Source organism: Drosophila grimshawi, unplaced genomic scaffold, assembly GCF_018153295.1.
Source record: "Drosophila grimshawi isolate 15287-2541.00 unplaced genomic scaffold, ASM1815329v1 contig_1377, whole genome shotgun sequence".
Classification (NCBI taxonomy): Eukaryota; Metazoa; Arthropoda; class Insecta; order Diptera; family Drosophilidae; genus Drosophila; species Drosophila grimshawi.
This window is the reverse complement of record NW_025062900.1, coordinates 2,461,297-2,482,040: the sequence shown is the minus strand read 5'-3', so window position 1 is coordinate 2,482,040 and position 20,744 is coordinate 2,461,297. Positions and strand designations below refer to the sequence as shown.

At 38.0% G+C, this 20,744-nt stretch overlaps 1 protein-coding gene across 6 annotated transcripts in view; it reads left to right on the top strand.

Annotated features, from left to right (window-relative positions):
* The window catches only part of LOC6562533 (CUGBP Elav-like family member 2), a 95,658-nt gene that overhangs the window by 55,830 nt on the left and 19,084 nt on the right, over positions 1 to 20,744 (top strand). For 4 of the 6 annotated variants that reach the window (XR_004365063.2, XR_006246566.1, XM_032735688.2 and 1 more), the window contains exons 5-7: positions 19,517 to 19,698; positions 19,773 to 20,070; positions 20,485 to 20,679. Coding sequence is in view for 3 of the 6 variants with exons in the window: in XM_032735688.2 (XP_032591579.1) it covers positions 19,517 to 19,698; positions 19,773 to 20,070; positions 20,485 to 20,679 (675 nt within the window). In the remaining 3 variants the exon portion in view is untranslated. Of the gene's footprint in view, positions 1 to 6,013; positions 6,392 to 19,516; positions 19,699 to 19,772; positions 20,071 to 20,484; positions 20,680 to 20,744 lie in introns of those variants that run through there. The other 2 variants (XM_032735690.2, XR_004365064.2) reach the window with 2 other exon arrangements.

The following is a 20,744-nucleotide window of genomic DNA, read 5'->3' as shown; positions in this document are numbered from 1 at the left end:
CACAAAGCCAAAAAGAACTAGAAAAACTTTGTGTTTATTTTTTTTTGTATTTTCCTTTATCTATTGTTTTTAGTATTTTGTATTTCGTGTGCTTTGGCACTTTAAACTGCAAAAAAAAATTGAGGAGATAAAAAAAACGGAAAACAAGTCGAAAAACTCTCGCAATAAGCATAAAAAATAGCAAAAGTTTTCACACAGCGAAGAAATTTATGCCAAACAGCGGAAACGATATAATAGAAAAAGATGGCAGAAATATTCTTTATACTTGAAATGTCCCTTGCTGCTCTGTGTGTGTGTGTGCGAGTGAGTGTGTGTCTGTGTGTGTGTTGGTTTATGCCTAGAAATCGAAAATAAAAGACAGTTGCAGACAGCAGTTGGAGCCAAGGCTTGCAACAACAACAAACGGAAGGTGGCAATTTAATAAAATGCTTGAGTGAGTCGCCGAGTTTTGTTTCCTGCTGCGGATCCTTGCTCCGTGCTCCGTGCTCCGTGCTCCGTGCTCCTTGCTGGCACTGTTTCTCTGCTCCTTGTCCTTAGATACTTTTTGGCAGAGTTGCGTCGCCAGGCAAAAGCAAAAGCAACCTTTGATTGGTTTTTGGGGTTTCTGTCTGTCTCTCTGTCCGACTGTCCGACTGTCTCCTCTGGTGTGGCTCTGTCTGCAATTGTGTTGTTTCATGTCGTTTAAGGGCTTCAAACTGAAGAGCTCTGCAGTTTCCGCAAATAAGTATAGCTGCTGCTGCTGAAGATTGAAAAAGCAGAGATTGTTGGCTAAGAAAGAGTGCTCAAATTGTCTTTCGAATAGAGTGTGGCACTGTGGCAATGAGACTCCTTGTCTCCTCTGTTGCGTCTTGTCTATTTCTGTGAACAATTCAATATATACTACGGGTGTTATGGAAAGCTAAGATGTACGCAATATACGAATCATAAATGATCAAAATCTTACTTGTTATATCAGATTTGATGATAGTCAAAGACTTTAAAACTTTATCAAAACTACATTTTGAAAAACCAGTTCTATTTACGCATGATTTTACCTCTGAAATAATACCGCTTTCCACATCTATTCGATTCCTAATTCCAATCTATCTTATTACGTAAACTGAAACCCAAGCTCTTAGCCATTCAACATTAGGCTAATACAATTTGCTTATTACCCTCTCGTAACACCTTTTTGGAGGCACCATGCCAAGTTGTGGTTCGTATTACAAGTGCATTCTTGTGGCACAAAAAACCAAATACAACAAATGGCGCCTCATTTCCACTTGAGTAACAGCGAATGTGCAGTTAGATTTAATGGCGCTGACCCTGCCCCATAAGCAGCAGCGAGCCAAAACAAAGAAGGTTACAATAAATACGTCAAGTGTGAAAAGTGTGTTAGCCAATGCCAAGAAAGAAGCAGTAGAAGAAGTAGAAAAAGGGCCAAGAGTCGGCAAACAAAAGACTTGGGTAGAAAAAGTGGCAGCAATAAAGGCGATTTGCATTAGACGGTTTAGTTAAGTAGAAAACATGACAAGTGCTCGACAACAACTGCAGCCAAATCAAATGTGTAAGCAAAAAGAGAGAGAGAGAGAGAGAGAGAGAGAGAGGGAGAGGAATACGGAGAAAGAAAGAGAGAGAGGGGAAGTTGTTCAAGAAAGAAAAGTGCAGCGTGTGTGTGGTAATCAGTGCAATTTGCATGCAAGCAAACTTCGAGCAGACATCGCTGATGATGAGGAACGAAAGCAAGCGCCAAAGACGATGTCAACAATTGTGTTGGCCTCAGTTTTCTTTTCTTTTTGCTTTGAAAAATTGGAAAAGGGTATAATAAATTTGTGGAAAACTATGCAACAGACAAAACCCACTAAATATATGTATTTTTGATCAGCAAAAATAGTTGAGTCAACTTGCTGGAGTTGTAAAGAAATGTCCTTTCAATTGATGTATATATACATATTTTCATTGTAATCAGATATATTATTGATCAACTTTAATAGTTCATTAACTATATCGTTTTATTTTTATTATTTTAGTTTGCAAAACGTGTGAAGTTTTTAAAATTAAATAGAAAACAATTAAGAAGCAGAAAATATATTTGATTGAATTTTCGGTGTTTATTTTTATTATTATTATAAACAATCAATTAATGTAGCAGTATAAATTGTTATTTTTCTTCCTTATCGAGCTATATTTTCAAAATAATTAACATATTTAACAGCTGCGTACAGGGTATCTGCAAGGCAAGCTCTCTCGACTAGAACAAGCTGGCTTGTCTTTTTCTGCATTTTTGACTCAATTTCGGGGGTGTTATTAAATTTGCAAGTACGTAATGTCGAATATGTGTATGTGTGTGTGTACATTGTGTGGGTGTTTGCATGTTTTTTTTTTGGCGCTGCATACTTGAGGGGGCGCCACAAATGCAGCAAGTAAGCCAACAAATAAAAAAGAGAGTGGCAAAAAAGGAAGGGTGGCAGACATGTAAACATTTTCATGGTTATTCCACACAATTTGCGAACGCGCATCCAAGAAATATTCAAAATGGATTGTATTTGCATTTGTTAAAGGGGTGTGGCGGGTAGGGGTTGTATTGCCGCATATGAAATCGATATGCAAATGTTTTGCTAGCTAGTTGGTTGTTGTACAAAAAGGGATGAGTAAAGGAGTCGAGTTGAGGCGTCGTCGTTTCTTGATGATGATGATGATGGTGATGGTGATGATGATGATGCACATATTGTTTGCTTGTAAACATGATAAAAATTCAAATTAGCCATTATGGCAAGTCAAGTACACACACACACACACACACACACACACCGTACATCATATGTGTGTTGTCGCGTTGAAATGTAAAATGTGGCTAGAAATTACCGGAAGGCAATTGTGAACAAGAAGAAGCAGTCGAAGGCAGCAGTAAGAAAACAGAACCTTGAGCCAAGTTTATTCAAAATTTATCAATTTGCATTTTTCATTGACGGAAGTTGTGTTACTTGTATGTTTTTCTTTTTTGTTTAATGTGCGGCAAATCGATAAAAAGTAGATAGTCAAAGGGTTATTTAAAATGGAAATGAAAATTGGAAATGTAAATACAAATATTAAGTTGTACGTAGTTGTTAATAACAAACGCCAGAAGTAGCTAGATATGCTTAGTTTTTATTGTTAGTCTGTGTCGAGGTATGGTCGAGTATAGGTTCAGTCCTGTCAATATTAACTCAAAGTTCTCATTTATCTGTATAACAGAATAGTTTTCTTTTTATGCCTTTGCCTATTTTAGCCTTTGTGTCTGCTACTTATAAGAATTAATTTCTTATTAGTTGAGCTATTATTGCATTTATGCACCTTTAAGCATGTTAAATAATTTAAATGAATATTAGCAAAACGGATTCTAAATTTGCAAAACTGAATTTTGCCAGAATGTGCTAACAAAGTTGAACCTTTCTCCAGACTCTGAACCATAATTAAATAACTAATATTTGTTAAGCAATGTATACATTTTGAGCTTTTCTGTCTCTCTCTCTCTCTCTCTCTCTCTCTCTCTTTGTGTCTTTGTTGTTGGTATTCTCACAATTTGATTCTAATCATAATTAGCGCACACGCAATAGTGTTACGAAGTTCACCTCAAGAAATAAAAATTGCTCAGCCAAATGTGTTAATTAACTCATTAGCAGCATCAACTGTTGTTGCACAAACAACAACAAAACAGCAACAGCAACACGCTTAGAGACATACAAATGAACAAAGAATAACTAAAAGCAAACACAAACTAACATTAAATCTCATTTAAAAAAGAGCACAACAATTTCACAACAAGAATAACAACAAAACTTAGTTGTAAATCAAGTTTTTCCACTTGTGTCTCTGACTGCGCCCAAGAAGAACCTTTTTGACATCTGACGTTGATGAGTTGAGATCAAGAAAAGATGAGTTGGGTTTTTGAGACGAGCTGAGCTGCGCTGAGCTGAGCTGAGATTGAGATTGAGCTGAGCTGAAACTCTTTGGCTGTGTTGAGTTTTGCACTTTGTTCAGGCGAACAAAAGCTGTGCGCTAATCGCGATTAGTTGCAGCTTAAGCTTCAATCGGTTCAAAACTCTGAACGCCACTCGCTGCTCGAATTGATTTTCAATATTTTTCAATATTTGCCGGGTACGAATCGGGAAATATATATATATATATATATATATAGCTCTTGCTTGATATTTAAATACGCTGCACGTCGTTGTTGATTGTCACGATTGTGTTGTTGCATGTGACGTTGCTTAATTAGTTGCAGTGCCGTTTCGCTTCCTTCCTTCCTTCCCTCCCTCCTCTTGCGCCACTGATTGATGTCAATTTATTTTTAGCCATTTGATTTTTGCCAATACGCGCGTTTTTTATATATCCACGGCATGCGAACTGTGTCTCCTCAATGTTGTTGTGCTGCTGGGGAAAAGTGAAAAACAAAATAATACATATATATACATAGATATATAGATATATAGATATATAGATGTATATAAAAAAAGAATCAAAATAAATCGATTTAGTCTGCAATTAAATTTTAATCGCTGTGCAGCGACGTATGCCGCAAAACTGCAGCGAAAAACAATACTCGACAACAACAGGGTGACAACAGCTCTAAACTCTAAAGAGAAGCCAAGTCAAAGCTAAATATATATGTGAGTTGTCCTTTTTTAAATACAGATTGATTTTCTTTTATTTTTATTTATTTGTTTATAGTTTTTAGCAGATCAAGATTACTCGATCATGCAGATATTTCTTGAAATTTATGCACGCAGCGTTTATCAAATGTTTTCCATTTGTATTATGTAATCGCATAATAAATTGGAGTTTCTCTAGTCGTACTTTCTTCTTTATGTGAATGGTACACCTTAATATGAGATACATTTTAATAAAAAATATGGAATTTAAAATAAATAATCGTAATTTTGTCGAACTCCAGATAACTACTATTAAATAAATAATCATCTTATTGAATTTCATTGAGTTGAGACCTTCTTCTTTGTCTTAAGGCCAATGCTATACATTTTTCGCAATCTATTTACTATAATAGATAATAATACTTAGTTTTTATTGTACTACTGCAGCTAAGCAGGTAATTATCTCTAGTAGTCTGTCTGCCAAATTCGGTGACCCACCCTATATATATTGCCTATATATTGGCAATTGCCTATTTATTATCACTCTCTCAATTAAATGCCGAATGCCTTTCGTCTTTTCAATTCTTTTGGGCGCCTTTTGTCTCCTTTTTGCTGTTGCTGCTGCTGCTGCTGCTGCTGTTGTCTGCGTTCCCAACTATAATTAGCGGCAGTCGGTATTCTGTCAATATGTTCTCTATATTCGATCTATAAAAGCAGCTTCTGATTAACGTCTGGCCTGCAATCGCAAATTGAAGGAAAACTCGATGCAAGCGCCTGTCTACAAAAATTCCGACACCAAATCAATCGCACAAAAAAAGCTATAAAAAATCACCGCTAAAAGTGCGAATACAGAAAAAAAAATACAACAAAAAGCAATCTCAAAAACTAAATGTTAATTGTTGTTTAGCTGCAAGGCAGTAAAAATAAAAATAAAAATATCACAAATTTAATTTATGTTCAACGTTTAAACATAAAAAATAAGTCGAAAAGTTTTCATTGTGCGTGGCTAAAAAGAAAGAGCAGAAAATAAAAATCGTTGCGAGTGTTTGTTAAAGCTAAGAAATCAAATATTTTGCAACAAATTCAATATATATGTAGCTATAGAAAGAAGTGTTAACCTGACGCTAATTGTTTTTATAGTTGTTGTTGTTGTGACTGTCGTTTGTAATATTTATGATATTTGCTTAACGTATTTTCCACTCGCTCAAATGCGCTCTCAACTGTTGTGTTTTTAATGCTGTGTTTGTGTGTGTGTGTGTGTGTGTACTTCTCACTCTGTGTGTATGTGTGTGTGTGTGTGTATAAATAAGTGTAAAAGTATTTTCAAGAATTTTCTCTTCTTCGTCGCCACACTTCTGACATGATAAATAATTCAACTGCAATTGGTTGCGCAAATAGCCAAGCCTCAACAGCAGCAGCAGCAGCAGCAGAGAATGGCAACAACAACAACATACACGCCAGCAGCATCAACATCAACAGCAGCAGCAGCAGCAGCAACGCCAGCAGCAGTCAATTATCGTTGGTAATTGAGAATTTATCCAATAATAGCGACAACGCGACATCATCGACATTGTCAGCCTCAGTCGCATCCACTTCTCTTGCCTGCTGTCCAACATCGACATCGTCGTCATCATCATCGTCGTCGTTGCTGGAAGCAGCAGCAGCAGCAGCCGCCGCCGCATCCTTACAGCCGCCGTTGCATGCCACGCATAAATCGTATCCGCCAATAAATTCAGCATATTGGCTGCCATCGTCGCATCCATCACCGTACACAGTGCCAGGTATGCAACAGTCGCTCAATTGCCAACCAACCAAGCCAGCCAGCCAGGCCAGGTAGCCAGTCATCAGCAGCTGCTCCTTCTCCTTTATCCTTTGCACAGCTCAGCTGTCCATCTTCATTCAACTCTTTCGTCCTTATTGATGTGCTGTTGATGCTGAGTTTTATCTGCCTTGCCTGCCTGCCTGCCTCATTCAGAATGTCCCACGGGAGAGCAGCCAACAGCAGTCAGCCCCAAATTGGGTGCTGGCGTCAACTTACATGCACATTACTCCACTACCACCCCAACAACTTAAACCCCCTTTAAAATGGGGCAATTAAAGCAATTTATTGGCCACCAAAATTCCGCCAAGCAAGTTGCCATTAAGTAAATTGGCCCAAAACACACAGTTTCCAGCTGGAGTTTTGTTGCCAAAATAGCATTTTAACTGGCTTCAATCAGCGTCAAACAAAATGAGCGTCGATATTCAGTTTGAGTTAGTTGGAGTCAGTCGTCTCCCATTTTGGCTAACTAATTGTTAAGCTATTATATTGTGTGGCATGTTGCCAAATTTATTAGGTGCTTTAAGCACTGGCATAAACCTATTTAAATTGAACTTCAATCTAGATACTATTTAGAAATTTTCATTCCAGACAATTCTAAGTAAAATAAAATGTGAAAAATAAGTGATTTTTTAAGCTTATAACTATTTTTTCTGTTTATTTCTTTACGTTTGAATAATCAGCTTATGCCACTACCGGGTGGAGTAAAATATCCTTAAAATATTTTATCAGTATTCTAAATATAGCTTTTAACAGACTTGCAAGAAATTTCAAAAGGTAAATAAATAGTGGTTTTTGTTGTTGCATTTTTCATACGATTTTGATTTATTATATTTATCATATTATTAATCAACTTGTGCGAAATATGAAGAAATTTAATTTGTTGTTGCCTTAACTAAATCTCGTCATTTTTTCTCATTTGCTTTTGCGATTTTAAGCAATTTCAATTTAATCTCTATTCAATAAGCTTTACAAACTGGCTTGAATTTCCAAGTCTTTCTCTTTCTCACTCTCTCTATCTTTTCTCTCTCTGTGATATGTGAATATGTGAAGTGTTTTCTGGCTTCAATTTCACTGTGTGTACTGTCTCTCCCCCTCTCTCTCTCTCTCTCTCTTTGCCGCTCTATTTCTCTTTGTAGCGTACTCTATTCTTCTGTCTCTCTCTCAAATATATATATAAAATATACACATTTCTCGACTTTTATCAACTGCTGTTTTATTGCCCACATTTTCACAAGCTTTGTGTCATTTAAATGAAAATTTCACACACTGTCACACACAAAATTAAGTGTTAAATATATAAATTTTCACTTTTGATGCATGCCCAGCAGCAACAACAACAGCAACAACAACAACAGCAATAACAACAACAACAATAACAACAACAAGCAAAGATGATGGTGATGACAATGACAGGCAAACTGAGTTTCATTTTGAGCCACAACCTGAGCCTGTTTCCGTCCCTTAATGCTGCTGCTGAGTATATCAAACAGCCAAAGTGTTGTGTATGTCAGCCACACGCACACACATCACTGCACACACATACGCTCACACACACACACACTTGTATACTATTCGGTTTGCCAGACATCGTTGCCAGATTGTTTTTCCTCAATATTAACCAACAAAAGGATGAAACAAAAAAATGAAATTGCAACACAAGTTGAATGTGTATACATCATGTGTGTGTATGTTTGGCTGGGTGTGTGTGTGTGTGTGTTAGTGTGTGTTAATGATGTTAAAGTCAAGTGTAAATTGAGGACAAGTGGGCGTGGCGCGTGTTCATCAGCGAGCTGGCGTCAGGTGTGTGCGAGACAATGCCATTGACATGCTTTTTAATATGTTTGGCATATGTTTCTTTTGTCTTTCTTTTTTTTAATGTTACGAGAGAGGATTGGGTGGGGAGTGGAGGTGGTTGGGGAAATGCATACATACTTCATTATAGATGAGGTCACCTGCTGAAGTATGTCAGCAGTAGCCAGCCCAGCGGATCATAAAAAGCTCCTGGGTAATTGACATTAAAATTTTAAACGGAGCCGGAAGCATTCGTTGGCACTGCAGAATATCAGGGAGCAGATAACGTCATCGGATGGATAAACTGATGGCTGATGCCTGATGCCTGATGGTTGTCATGAAAATGTGGGTGAAGTGAGTGAAAACTGTGTTTAAAAACACTTACTGATTTTCCCTCAAGTTATTGACATATTGACTGGATGTAAGTAGAGTAAGTCGAGAGGTAGTATTTTTACAGCTTCCTTTTACAAGTCTTTAAAAATTGTTTGTTGTCCCTTATGTTCTTGGAAACTACACTTATACAATATTATATTTGATGGAATCTTTTTATAGTTTTAAGTACTTTTATAGCAGTATTTAAGTATTTGTTTTGAAGCATATTTTATAAATAATATACACTATAGCAAGAAAGTTTTTTGACAGAAGAAAAAATTATATATTCTTTTGCAAAAAATTAAAATTTTTTAAAGCAAAGAAGTTCTCGAAATATAGCAGGCCAATATTAATAAATATTATTAAGTATAAAGCGAAACAAAATTCCCAAACTTTTAGTCAGCCAAAGTAATGAAAGAATACTTGCTTGATATACTGTATAAGCTTTAAATCATTTATATTTAAACTGTGGATTTCAATAGGATTACCTCTTTAAGTGCTCAGCAATGCTATAAAAAATGAAAAAGAAAGTGCACTTTGCAGGTAGTAATAAGAATATATCATTATTATCGATAGTTTCATCGCAGTGCATGTTAAAAGTCCTTTTGTAGTTGGTTCTTCTCACATTAACCAAATTGCTTGGCATAATAAATGCATGTTGGCATCCTTTGGCAATTTTTCAGGCTGCATGCTGCGCTGCGTGCACTTCATAAATCTAACCGACAAATTGGCAAGCGCTGCCAAACTGGCAAAAGCTGGCAAAACTGCCATGCAAATTTTAACTGGACTTTAATTTTCTGGCAAATTAAACGCCAAATGAACTGGCCACGTAGCCGGCACGTGACAGCTCCCATTGCCATTTAAACAAGCTCTTGTATGTGTGCGAGGCGCTTAAAAAATGTAATTTTTCGCACAGACAAGCAACACGCACACACACATACAACACACACACACATACATACAACACACACACACACACACAACCACCAACACACACACACACAACACACACACACTCAGAAATTTATAACCTTTAATTGCTTTGACCCAAAAACGCATCAGGCAGGTCGCAAAAAGAGGAGTGTAGCAAAAGGGGCTCAACTGGGCACCCCACGTGCAGCACAAAAACATGGCCACAAAAGCCACATTGCCTATGGCCTGCATAAAGTTTGGGATGTTGCATGCAACTAAAACACTCTCTCTCTCCCTCTCTCTTTCATTGTTGTTGTTGTCTAATGCACTTTCACATTTACATTTGCATTCACATTCACATTTTGGTGAGCGCGTGTGCCATTTACCCACTTTTAGTCCCCTCTCTGCGCCCCTTGCCGGCTCCCCTTGAGCTGATGTCCCGTTTGTTGTAAGCCTTGGCGACACACGGCGTATTGCGTTTACGGTGTTATGTTCCCGGTTGCACTTGCAACACACGACGGTCGCTTCTACTTGCAATTTTATGCAAATGAATTGGTCTCCTAGTGAAATACTTTACACTTTGTTGTATGCCAGCAGCCATGCCACGCCACGCAACTCATTGCATCGCAGGCAGAGGCTGGAGGCAAGCTCGCTGCTGGCATCCACTCGCCGCTGTGAGTGGCAGCTTGTGCAAGTCTAAGTGAATCATGGTTGCACTCACTGACTGACTTCACTGACTGATTGACTGACTGACTGACTGACTCGCTGCCCCACAACTGAATGACGTTTCTCTGCTGCTGCCGCCATGCCCTTTCCTGTCACTTTCAGCTATCTGTGCAATGTCAGCCATGCCTCGACTTTGAAAACTGGACAACTGGACATTTAGTTTATGTGTGTATGTGTGTGTGTGTGTGTGTGGCTTATATCAAAGCAGTCAAAAGAGCAAGTCTTTTCATTTATATATATTTGGCAAGGTCGAATTGCCTATAACCACGTTGAGGTTAAAGTTTAACGAATCACAAAATTCGATTTTTGTATTGAGTTTAAACAGCTGAGATTCTTGAAAGAATGCTAATTTCTTTGTCGCGTTGTTGGTTTCTACATGTTTCTCTGTGATACTAAGACATTCTATGATATGATGTGCTCTGAGGATTCCATCTTATTGTCACAAAATCAGTTACTGACTTTTATATCTATCCTGTCAATAGACAGATGAGTATTCCAAGTCTATTACTTCTCATGCGTATTACTTGGTTAACTCGGTTCTTGATTATGGATACATGTGGTGTATTTTAGAACTTATCTGGTGTCTCTGCCTAGCCTCAATAGTCATTCATTTCTCAGTTGTTGCCGTTTTATGCCTGTTTTTCTCTGCCACACTACGGTTTTGATTCTATTAGGAGCCTCTTCACCCACTTTCTTGCCTGCTATATCCTTATACCCCCACAATCTCATCTGATCTGACTTGTTGTAGATTGGCTTGTAACTGAATCACTATTTTAAATGTATTTTTTCTAACTCCAGAGTGTCATCTAGGATGGAAGTATTTGTTATTACTCTGAGTGTTACCTAACTGAAACAGACTCAAAACTAATTTGCTTTGCTTAACTTTCTTTGAGTACCTTTGAAATTAACGAACGGTTTCATTGTCATGTGTTATAAGCTGAAATTCGTTCACACAAGAGTTGAGCTTCTGTTTCTAAATATATATTCAGATAGCATCAATTTTAATCAAATGTAAGCATTACATACACATGCATAAATTCAATGCCCCAAAAATGAAAAGAAGAAAAAAAACAACTCAGTTGAGCATAAACCAAACGCAATTTGCATAAATGTCATAAACGATGTTTACTACGGCACATGTGGAATGCGGCGCATAATTCAATTTCTTGTAAAATAAAAATGTATGCATATAGCATATATAGCATAGAGAATCGACGACCTTATCGTCCTCGTTCGATGTCATAATCATAATCCAGCAGCATGCCTAACATTCTAATATGCGTAAAAAATACCGAATAGCCATAAAATGCAATAAAGGAAGTTGAAAGTTCCGACACAGAAACCCATTATCACAGTTACAGACACACACACACACACAACATACACGCACAACACACACACACACACACACACACACACACACACACACACACACACACACACGCACACACATACACACACATAACGCACAGACACGCATTGTCCGATCATTGGGTAAAAGTTTTAACCCCTCGCATAATGGACATTATGCAGGACATTCATTTTTTTGCCTCCTTTCCTTTTTTGTTGTCCTTTGGCTGACCCTCAAAATGTGTAAAAATGCAAATAATTTTTGGACTCGCCTCGTTATTGTTATGCTCTTGATTATGTTGTTGTTGTCTGTCTGTCTGACTGTGCAGGCAAGTAAAGTATGAAAACATGTCCTTTTTATTGCCCTTACATGGAAATTTATGTATGTAGTTGTATATTTGTTGTGTCCCAGTTGCTGAAATGGCCTCAAAATGGGGGGCTTTTTCTTTTTTAGATAGAAAAGAATGGCTCATTTTATTGGCTTGTTGGTTTGCTCGCTTGTATTAGTTCTAGTTTTGTAGCCAAAGGACTCAAAATGTCATATCGATTTATTAACCTGTGTGAACTATTGTCTTATATCTCTTACACTTCCCTCCCCCTCTCTCTTTTTCTCCCCCACTTCACCTCTCTGTTGGAGTGATAAATGTGTTTGAGTTTCGTGAAATTGGTCGTTTTCGGTTTAGTGTTTGGATTTATTTCTTTTCTCTGATGTGAATGCTTCGCTTTACTCCGGTTTCTTCCGTTTTGCTTGCTGCTTGCTTCCAAAGTGTTGGCAGTTATGGGCATAATGGAAATTTATGCCAAAAACTTGCTACCCTTGCAATTATCCTTGATATATGTATAGAGTTCGCTTGCTCTTCTCTTCGTTGATATTCAATATTTTTTGGAAATGGATTAAATGCATGGGGACAAACAACAAATTTCAATGCAATTAAAATGTAAATTTCGTTGGGCAAAAAGTTTATGCAATGTGAAAAACGCTAAAGCCATGCTAAAAGTATTTATATATGTATCTATATCTATATATATATCTATGCTAAGGATGCCTGCCTTTGTCTGTTGTTGCACCCTTCTTTCCAACTCTCTGTCCATGTTGCCAAAATCAACTACCGAGCGGGAAAGCCAAATGCTTGAAGAATAAAAAATGAATACTAAAGATGGCATTGAAGCAACTATCCCCCCACCCCCTCCCTCCCTGCTGTAAACTGCGCATAGCAACCTGCAAAGGGGGTCGCTGAAAATATATATGGAAAATGAAAAATTCAGATTAAAGCGCCGCCAAAGACTCAATTTCTTTGCAAATGTATTTTTTGTTCACTTAAAATTTAATGCTTTCGGATATAAAATCATTAAAAATGAATGAAAATTGTGCAATAAAGTTATGCAATATTATGAGGTACGCCGAAGGAAGCATCTCCGAAATAGTATATAAATTCTTTATCAGCATCAACAGAGGATGCAAATTTCTAGTATATTAGAATTGATAATTTGATAGAAATAAAAGACGCAATAGCATAGATCTATTTTCTCTTTTGATATATAATTTACCCTGACACATTATTAATAAACTGTACAAATCTCACCAAGATCGGTTAAGAAACACAGAAATTGCTAAACATAGTGAGTTTTCATATATGAAAGGCAAGCAAAGGATTATCAGGCTTAGGATATCGCTTAGTCGAACACCCTTGTGCATTATTACTATGTTATTTATAGAGCTATTGTGTTCCGATCAATTCATATATTTAAAGCCTGATTTGCTCAGATAAAATTAGGATGCTTCACATGCGATGTGAGAGTGGATGCCTAAAGAGCAAAAGTGATTTGCCTGCTGCTCTCTCTTTTTTTTTTGTGGCAGTTGTTGTTGTTGTTGTTTATGCTTCTACTGCTTGTTATCCCGTCAAGCAGCAACACTCAAAATCCACTCGAAGCGATGCCCATTTGCGAGTCCCTCCGTCTACTCCTCCTCATATCTCACTCTCCTACATGTCTTTTTTTTGTTCTGCGCACACTTAAAGTCGAATCCAATATACAAATTTTTGCTGCTTGCGATTAAAATTTAAATTTTATATGCAAAAAAAGAAGAGATGATGAAAAAAGAAAGAAAAAACTGAAATGAAATGAAAATAAGAATATTTGCCATAATTTTTTCGAAGCTCGCGTTCTCGTTTGGCTCTCGACCCAAAATTAAATTTAATAATGCAGAGAGCGAAGCGCTGAAATTTCATTAGGTGGCAAAAGGTGATATATGTAGTATATATATACACACACATACACACACACATATATATATATATATATATATACATGCAAATGTGATTGTATTGAGCTGGCTTGGGGTTTGGTGTGTGGGTGGTTTTACGGGATATTCACTGTGGCCGCAGCTCTCTTCTCACTCTCTCTCTGTGTGTGGCTTATTGATAAGTTTACTGCTCGCTGCGCTTGGCCGTAGCGCTTGATTAGATTTTACCCAGCCAACCAGGTTGGCAACCTACCCCTACCCCTACCCTACCCCCTACCCCCTTCTGCTACTTCGCTCGCTCGATGTGTGAGCAATGAAAACCGCAGCCACAACAACAACAACAACAACAACAACAACAACAGCAGCAGCTTTAGAGTGGGTGGATTGTGGGTCGAGTGTGTGTTTGGGCGTTACATTATTTTTGTGAAAATTTGTTAAATATGCCAAACACGCAGCGATGCATGCAAAGTGGCGAAACAGTCAGTTCACCTCACCTCCTCATCCTGTTCCTCCTCATCCTCATCCAGGCAAAAGTCAGCCAAGCGTTGGCAAAAAAAAAGAAGAGAAAAAAACCCAGTCAAGCCGAGGCTTGGCTAACCAGCCGTGGCATTGCGTACGACTCGCTTATTCGCTCACCGCTCACCGCTCACAGCTCGCAGTTCGCTTGCTGCTCATATTTGTGACACAAATAAGCTAAGCCTGCGATCCGGGTTTGGGTACCGTGCAACACACACACACACACACACACACATACATACATTGGCGAGGCGAGGCAAATATGACCCGTTTTCATGCGGAATCAACAAATGGCTCTGGCATTGCACCTGTCGCACAGTGGCCACATTTCAACCATTTTCAATTGAAATATAACTGAATCAGTTAGCTGTGATTGAGTATTGAGTCTACTCTTGCCTCTGATAATCCGCTTATGAATTGAGCAAGAATATATAAATTATTCTATTATATTTATTGGCTGCATATATTTAAATCTATGATTGAGTCTGTGATTCATTCAGTCTTAGGATTTTAATAAATAATTTAAATAAATAATAAATTTAAATAAAATTAAACCCTGTCCCTCAATGGAATTCGACAAATCGAAAGAAGTTTATGTCAATATTGAGTTCATTTTATACTGATTTCATTCATTTTTTGTATGCATTTCTTTTATAGGGGTTTTAACTAATGTGTTTGAAGGTTGCTGTTGCCACAAAGAAATTGTTTTGAACTAATTCTATATGAGAAACGATGTTCTTAATGACAAAATGTCTTGGCTTATATTATAAATTAATGAAAAATAAATGTTAGTTCTTTCAGTACCGTTAACACTGTAACCAACATCCAAATCGTTATCATCATCATCATCATCAACTGCATCTGCATCTGAGTCGATGTCATGAAGTAGCGCAATGCATTTTTGTTTTTATACGGTTCGGTTCGGTTCGGTTGGGTTTTTGTGTTTGGTTTAAGTGGTCGCTCGGTTAGTTGAGTTGCATGCAAAATGGCTGCCATATTTTTAGGTGTGCGTATGTGTGTGCGTGTGTGTGTGTTGCAGCTGCACAAGTGGCCGCACTTTATTCGCTGCTCTGCTTCTGCTTCTGCCTCTGCCACGGCTGCTACCTCTGCTGCTGCTGCTGCTGCTGCTGCTGAAGCTGCATGCTTTATGTTTTCAAATTAAAGTCGAAAGCGTGGCAATACTTAATGTGCGCCACTAGAAGCAGATTAGTTGCATTAAGGTTGGCCTGCCCACGACGACGAGCACACACACACAGTAGTCTTGGACCCACCCGAGCCATGGCAATATTAATATTTCAAATGGATGCTTCAGCAGCATGTGGGCAAGAGGATAGGCAGCGGGATAGAGCGAGAGAGATGCTTGCAAGCAGGCTTTAAGCTGAAATGAACTATTTTCTGTGCATTAAATTTGCAATTGAATTGCACTTTGGAAAGAGTCCGCTTTGGGCAAGTGAAATAGTTTCTTTGCTTGCTCAGCTGATGGTAGTAGATAAACTGAAAATGAGCTTAGCTTGAAGTGTGTAGTAAATGCGCTTGAATAATAATAATAACTAATGGATCATCTTTCACAAATACTCATAAGATATAGCTTAGTAAATCCAGACACATTTAAGTCTAACCGACTTTGAAGTTTGATGAATAATGTTTGATAAGGTTACACTCTAAAAATAAGAGAAATGTAAATGAAATTTGGATAATGATTCAGTTTAGATATTGTATTCAATATGCAATCAAGTTTCATTTTCATAATTTTCGTAATGGTTTCTACATCATATAGTTGCCATAGTAACTATTGGTAGCAATTAATCTGTTTTAAATTTGGAGTGAAATTTCGATATCGGCAGGTTGACTCTGTGGATCTTTATTCTTTAACATTTTTCTCCCAATCTGAGAATAAATAAATCGCGTCCAATTTGCAGTGTTTCTCATTTTGCATATTTTTATTTAATTTTTTTTGTTTTTTTTTTGTTTACTGCCGCTAAAGCTCTCCTCTCTCTGACTTAACATTTGCGGCAAGTGCCGTCAAGTCGCTGCCACATTGCGATGATAACAAAACGTGGCCAAGTGGGTGGTGCATGGGTGGTTTGCGAGGTGGAATGTTTTTAGCCAACAGGAATTGCAACTGGCAGTCAGCCACAGCCAGCCACAGTCATCGACACGCATCAAATTCAATGAATTTTAAATTTTTTTCATGCCACGAAGCGAAACGTGGGTGGCTGCAATGTTTTTGTTGTTGTTGTTGCTGTTGCCGTTGTGGCTGCAACTGGGATTATGATAATGTAGCTCAAGTGCAGTTAGCTTTTGCTATTGCTATTGCAGCTGCAATAATCATAATAATAATGCAAGTGCTGCCAGCAGCAGCAGTAGCAGCGGAGTCATCGGCGGTTTGCATTTGATAACGATGATGATGCAGCACTCTCTGTCTCTCTCTCTCTCTCTCTCCCTCTCTCTCTCTGTCTCTCTAAGGGGAATGGAGAATGGCAATAGAAATTCGAAAGGAATTGCAGCACGTAATGCCTTAAAAAGTGTGGCAAATACCGCATAGCAGTGGAAGCCACACCTCCTCCCTCTCTACTCTCCATCTCCCTCTTCCATTTGGAATGGAATGCATCTCATTATAATTTGGCCATAAGGCTACAGCTGAAGTTTAAATATATTTCACAACGCCAGAGCAGCGAGAATATTGTGGTCTTCAAGTTGTTATTATTTCAAATAATGCTGATGAGATATTTAAGTACCAGCACTATAAACATTTTAAACACACCCAGTAAACTTCTATCAGAGATAATTAAATTTGATAAATTTAATATATATACTATATATATGTATATATATTCAGCAATAGAGCGCTGTCTAAATTCTGCGCTTAGAGCAGTTTTAATTATAATTTTTAATGTATTTCCAATAATAGCAACAACAGTCAGACACATAATAATTATAATAATAATCCTAACTCTTACAATGGCAATTATAAACAATAAAATGAAATTTTCTCTTTCGATAATAATAACAATTTGCCGTCAATTGTTGGCCAAAAACGAAACAAAGCTTAGCAAACATATGGTTGCCTTAGCAGAGCATTATTCAAATTAGAAATACGTTAAGTAAAATGTTCTTTCAAATTTGTTAATCCCATTTTTGAGGAATTTATAAATATTTGTCTACTCATTAAAAAGGGGTTAAACATAGGCTGAAGGAGGGAAATCCGAGCCCATTGAATATAATTTCCCCATTATATTTCCATTTATATATAATTTCCCCAGACATAGTATCGATCAACTAAACAAATTTGCAAATTTGCAAATATGAGCGAACCATCCGTTAAAAGTACAGAGTATGTCTTAATTGAGTTCACTCGACTATTGCATTTTGTTAATTATCCATTGTAAGTGCATTAAAATGGGTTTCTATCTATGCCTAAAATGATTGTACCAAAAATACAAATTGGTTAGCATTTAATGCTGGTTTTCGCCAACATTTGAATCACATTCAAGCGTGAAAAAGTTGCATTTTAATGAACCGCAATTAGGACAAATTTATTATTTAGCTGTTTGTCTGTCGTCTGTTGGCTCTCTGCGAAAATGGTTAACAGCGGTTGCTGTGCAACAACAACAGCAAATCCCGTTGCAGCCAATTGCATATTTGGCAGCAATTAATTTGCCCAGTTGCTGACTGCATTTTGTGTCTGTGCTTTTGTGTGTGCTAATAAATTAGTTGACAATCATTTGTGCCTGTGTGTGTGTGGGAGTTGCCTGCTACGCCCCCGTCTACCCATATCGTGGACGGAGTTCTGCATGTCTGCAAATATTTGGCAAGCCTGTTTTAAATGTGCGCCAATTAGTTGACACAGAATTCTCCCATTTCAGTTCCATTTCCCAGTGATCGAGAATTGTGCATACAAATATTTAAATTATGCCGAGTTAATTGTGCAATGTTGAATTGAACTAAATTAACTAAGCAAGCTTGGCTCTTTCAGCTGTTACCTGTATCTCTCTCTGTCTCTCTCTCTCTCTCTCTCTCTCTCTCTCTCTCTTTCTTGCTCGGTCTCTATCTCTCTGCCACTCTGTCTCTATCTCAAACTTTATCTCTTACACGGACTATCTCTTTTTTATTGCCTCTTTCTCTTGGTTTCACCTTCTCACTTTCTCTGTATCTCTCTATCTCATGATGTTTCTCATTCTCTCTCTATCTGGTCTATAGGCTTTCCCACTCTCTCTATTTCTGATCTCTCTTAATCTCTCGCTACATATATCTAGTCTCGTATGTCTCTCTCTCTCTATCTCCCTATTTGGTTTCGCATCTCTCTCTCCCTCTCTCTCTTTTCCTCTCTTTGGTATTTCATCTGTCGCTCTTTCTCAATATCTACCTGTGTCTGGTCTGGGATCTATCTCTTTATTATATCTCTCTCACCATCCCTCTCTCTTTGGTCGCTGACTTCATTCTCTACTCTGGGCGCTCCACCCACTTGTGGAACTAGGCCAAGTTATCTAGTTCTCTGACCGTCAGCACCAACTGCTGCCAATGTCAAATGCTGAACCTTGTCATGTGATACTCAGTCAAGCGTTTGCCGCAGACACTGAGGTTTTCAATTACACATTGTATCTATGTGTGTGTGTGTCTTTTCTGTGAATGTGTGTGTGCTTTGAAGGCTGCTGTGGTTGCTGGCGCTTCCGCATTGCGTTTTCTTCACGCTACGATTAACTTACCAAGGCCAAGGCAATGGCAAAGGCAAATCCAAAAGCTAATTAAATTATAACATTTTAGCAAATATGCTTTGCTTTGATTCAGTGCCCTTTTTCTGTGCAGAAATTAAAAATGTAATAAATGACTTATTTTTTATTTAACAAGTTCAAAGACAACCGGTTACTATATGCCATATAGCGTTGTGTGATTTTTGTTTCATCTTCTATTTGCTCTCTCTTCTTTATCAACAAATGCTGAGAATTTATATTTAACCTGATAAACTTGATAAAAGACAGACTTAAATGAGAAAACTTAATCTATAAATGACAAAATGAAGAAATTATGAGTTCGTAGAGGTCAAATTTAGAAGTAAGCTTGACTTGTTAATCAGTTTTCTTATCGTACGTTTAATTTGAACAATATATAATAAAAATGATTAGCTTTGCTTACACCAATTCTAAAATGTTTCTCTACTCTTGTTATATTTTGCAGAACGCAAACTGTTCGTGGGCATGCTAAATAAGAAGCTAAACGAGAACGACGTGCGTAAACTATTTGAAGTCCACGGTGGCATCGAGGAGTGCACCGTACTCCGGGATCCCAACGGTCAGAGCAAGGGTTGTGCCTTTGTCACATTCGCCACCAAACACGCTGCCATCTCGGCCATTAAAGTGGTAAGTGGTGTTCTTGGCTCAAAGCTGTACTTGTTCAACTGATAATATTAATATGCAAAATAATTCTTGTTTAGACTTTGAGTCAGAATAAAATCATGGAGGGCTGCACATCGCCGCTGGTTGTCAAATTTGCGGACACACAAAAGGAGAAGGAACAGAAGAAGATCCAGCAAATTCAGGCGAATTTGTGGAATCTGGCCACAAACATAAATATACCACTGGGCCAAACGGCAACCACAGTGTCCACACCGATACTGCCAAACCCACCGCAACAGCCGTCGCCAGTGTTGGGAGCCGATGCTCTGACACCAGCCAGCATTCAATTGCTGCAGCAGCTGCAAACAGTTGGACTGCAGCAGCAGCTGTTGCAAGGTAAGTGGTCCACATAGAAACATATTCAGAGTAGAACTACTCTTATTCATAGCCTGCTGCATATGCTGTCAAATTTGAAAAGAGTAGGTTAACTTTAAGCGTTAGTCAAGCTATCCCTTAATGATGGAAAGTAGGGTATATAATAGGCAGAGGGAAGTGAAAGACTTTAGATATTTCTTATCAACATAAGCAGATGAAACAATTTAGTCATATTTGTCAGTCCGTCGATATGGCTAAGCCGATCCCCGAGAGCATAAAAGTTAGAGGCTTCAAGATCAAGTCTATTTAAGTTTATCAATAACCTATTTAGCAAATATCGGTATAAATAAGTTTGAGTGGTAGACAATTAGATTTCACATTCATAAATGATATATGCAACAGAGGACTAATTAAAATTTCTTGATATTTTCACAGCACTCACTGGCTTGGGTGCCGCTCAGCAAAACAATGCCACGCAGGATACGGCAAATGCCGCGGCAGCAGCTGGTCTACTAAATCCACTTTCCGTACAGAATCTGGCAGCAATTGCGGCCATGACACAACCGAGTCTTACCAATTCGGCCAACTCGCCGGGCAGTGCCCAGTTGACCAATACGGCGGCTCTCTTATGTAAGTCTCTAAGAATCGTAAGCCTAACTCAACTAAATTCTACCCTCAACTAATCAGCTAATTTC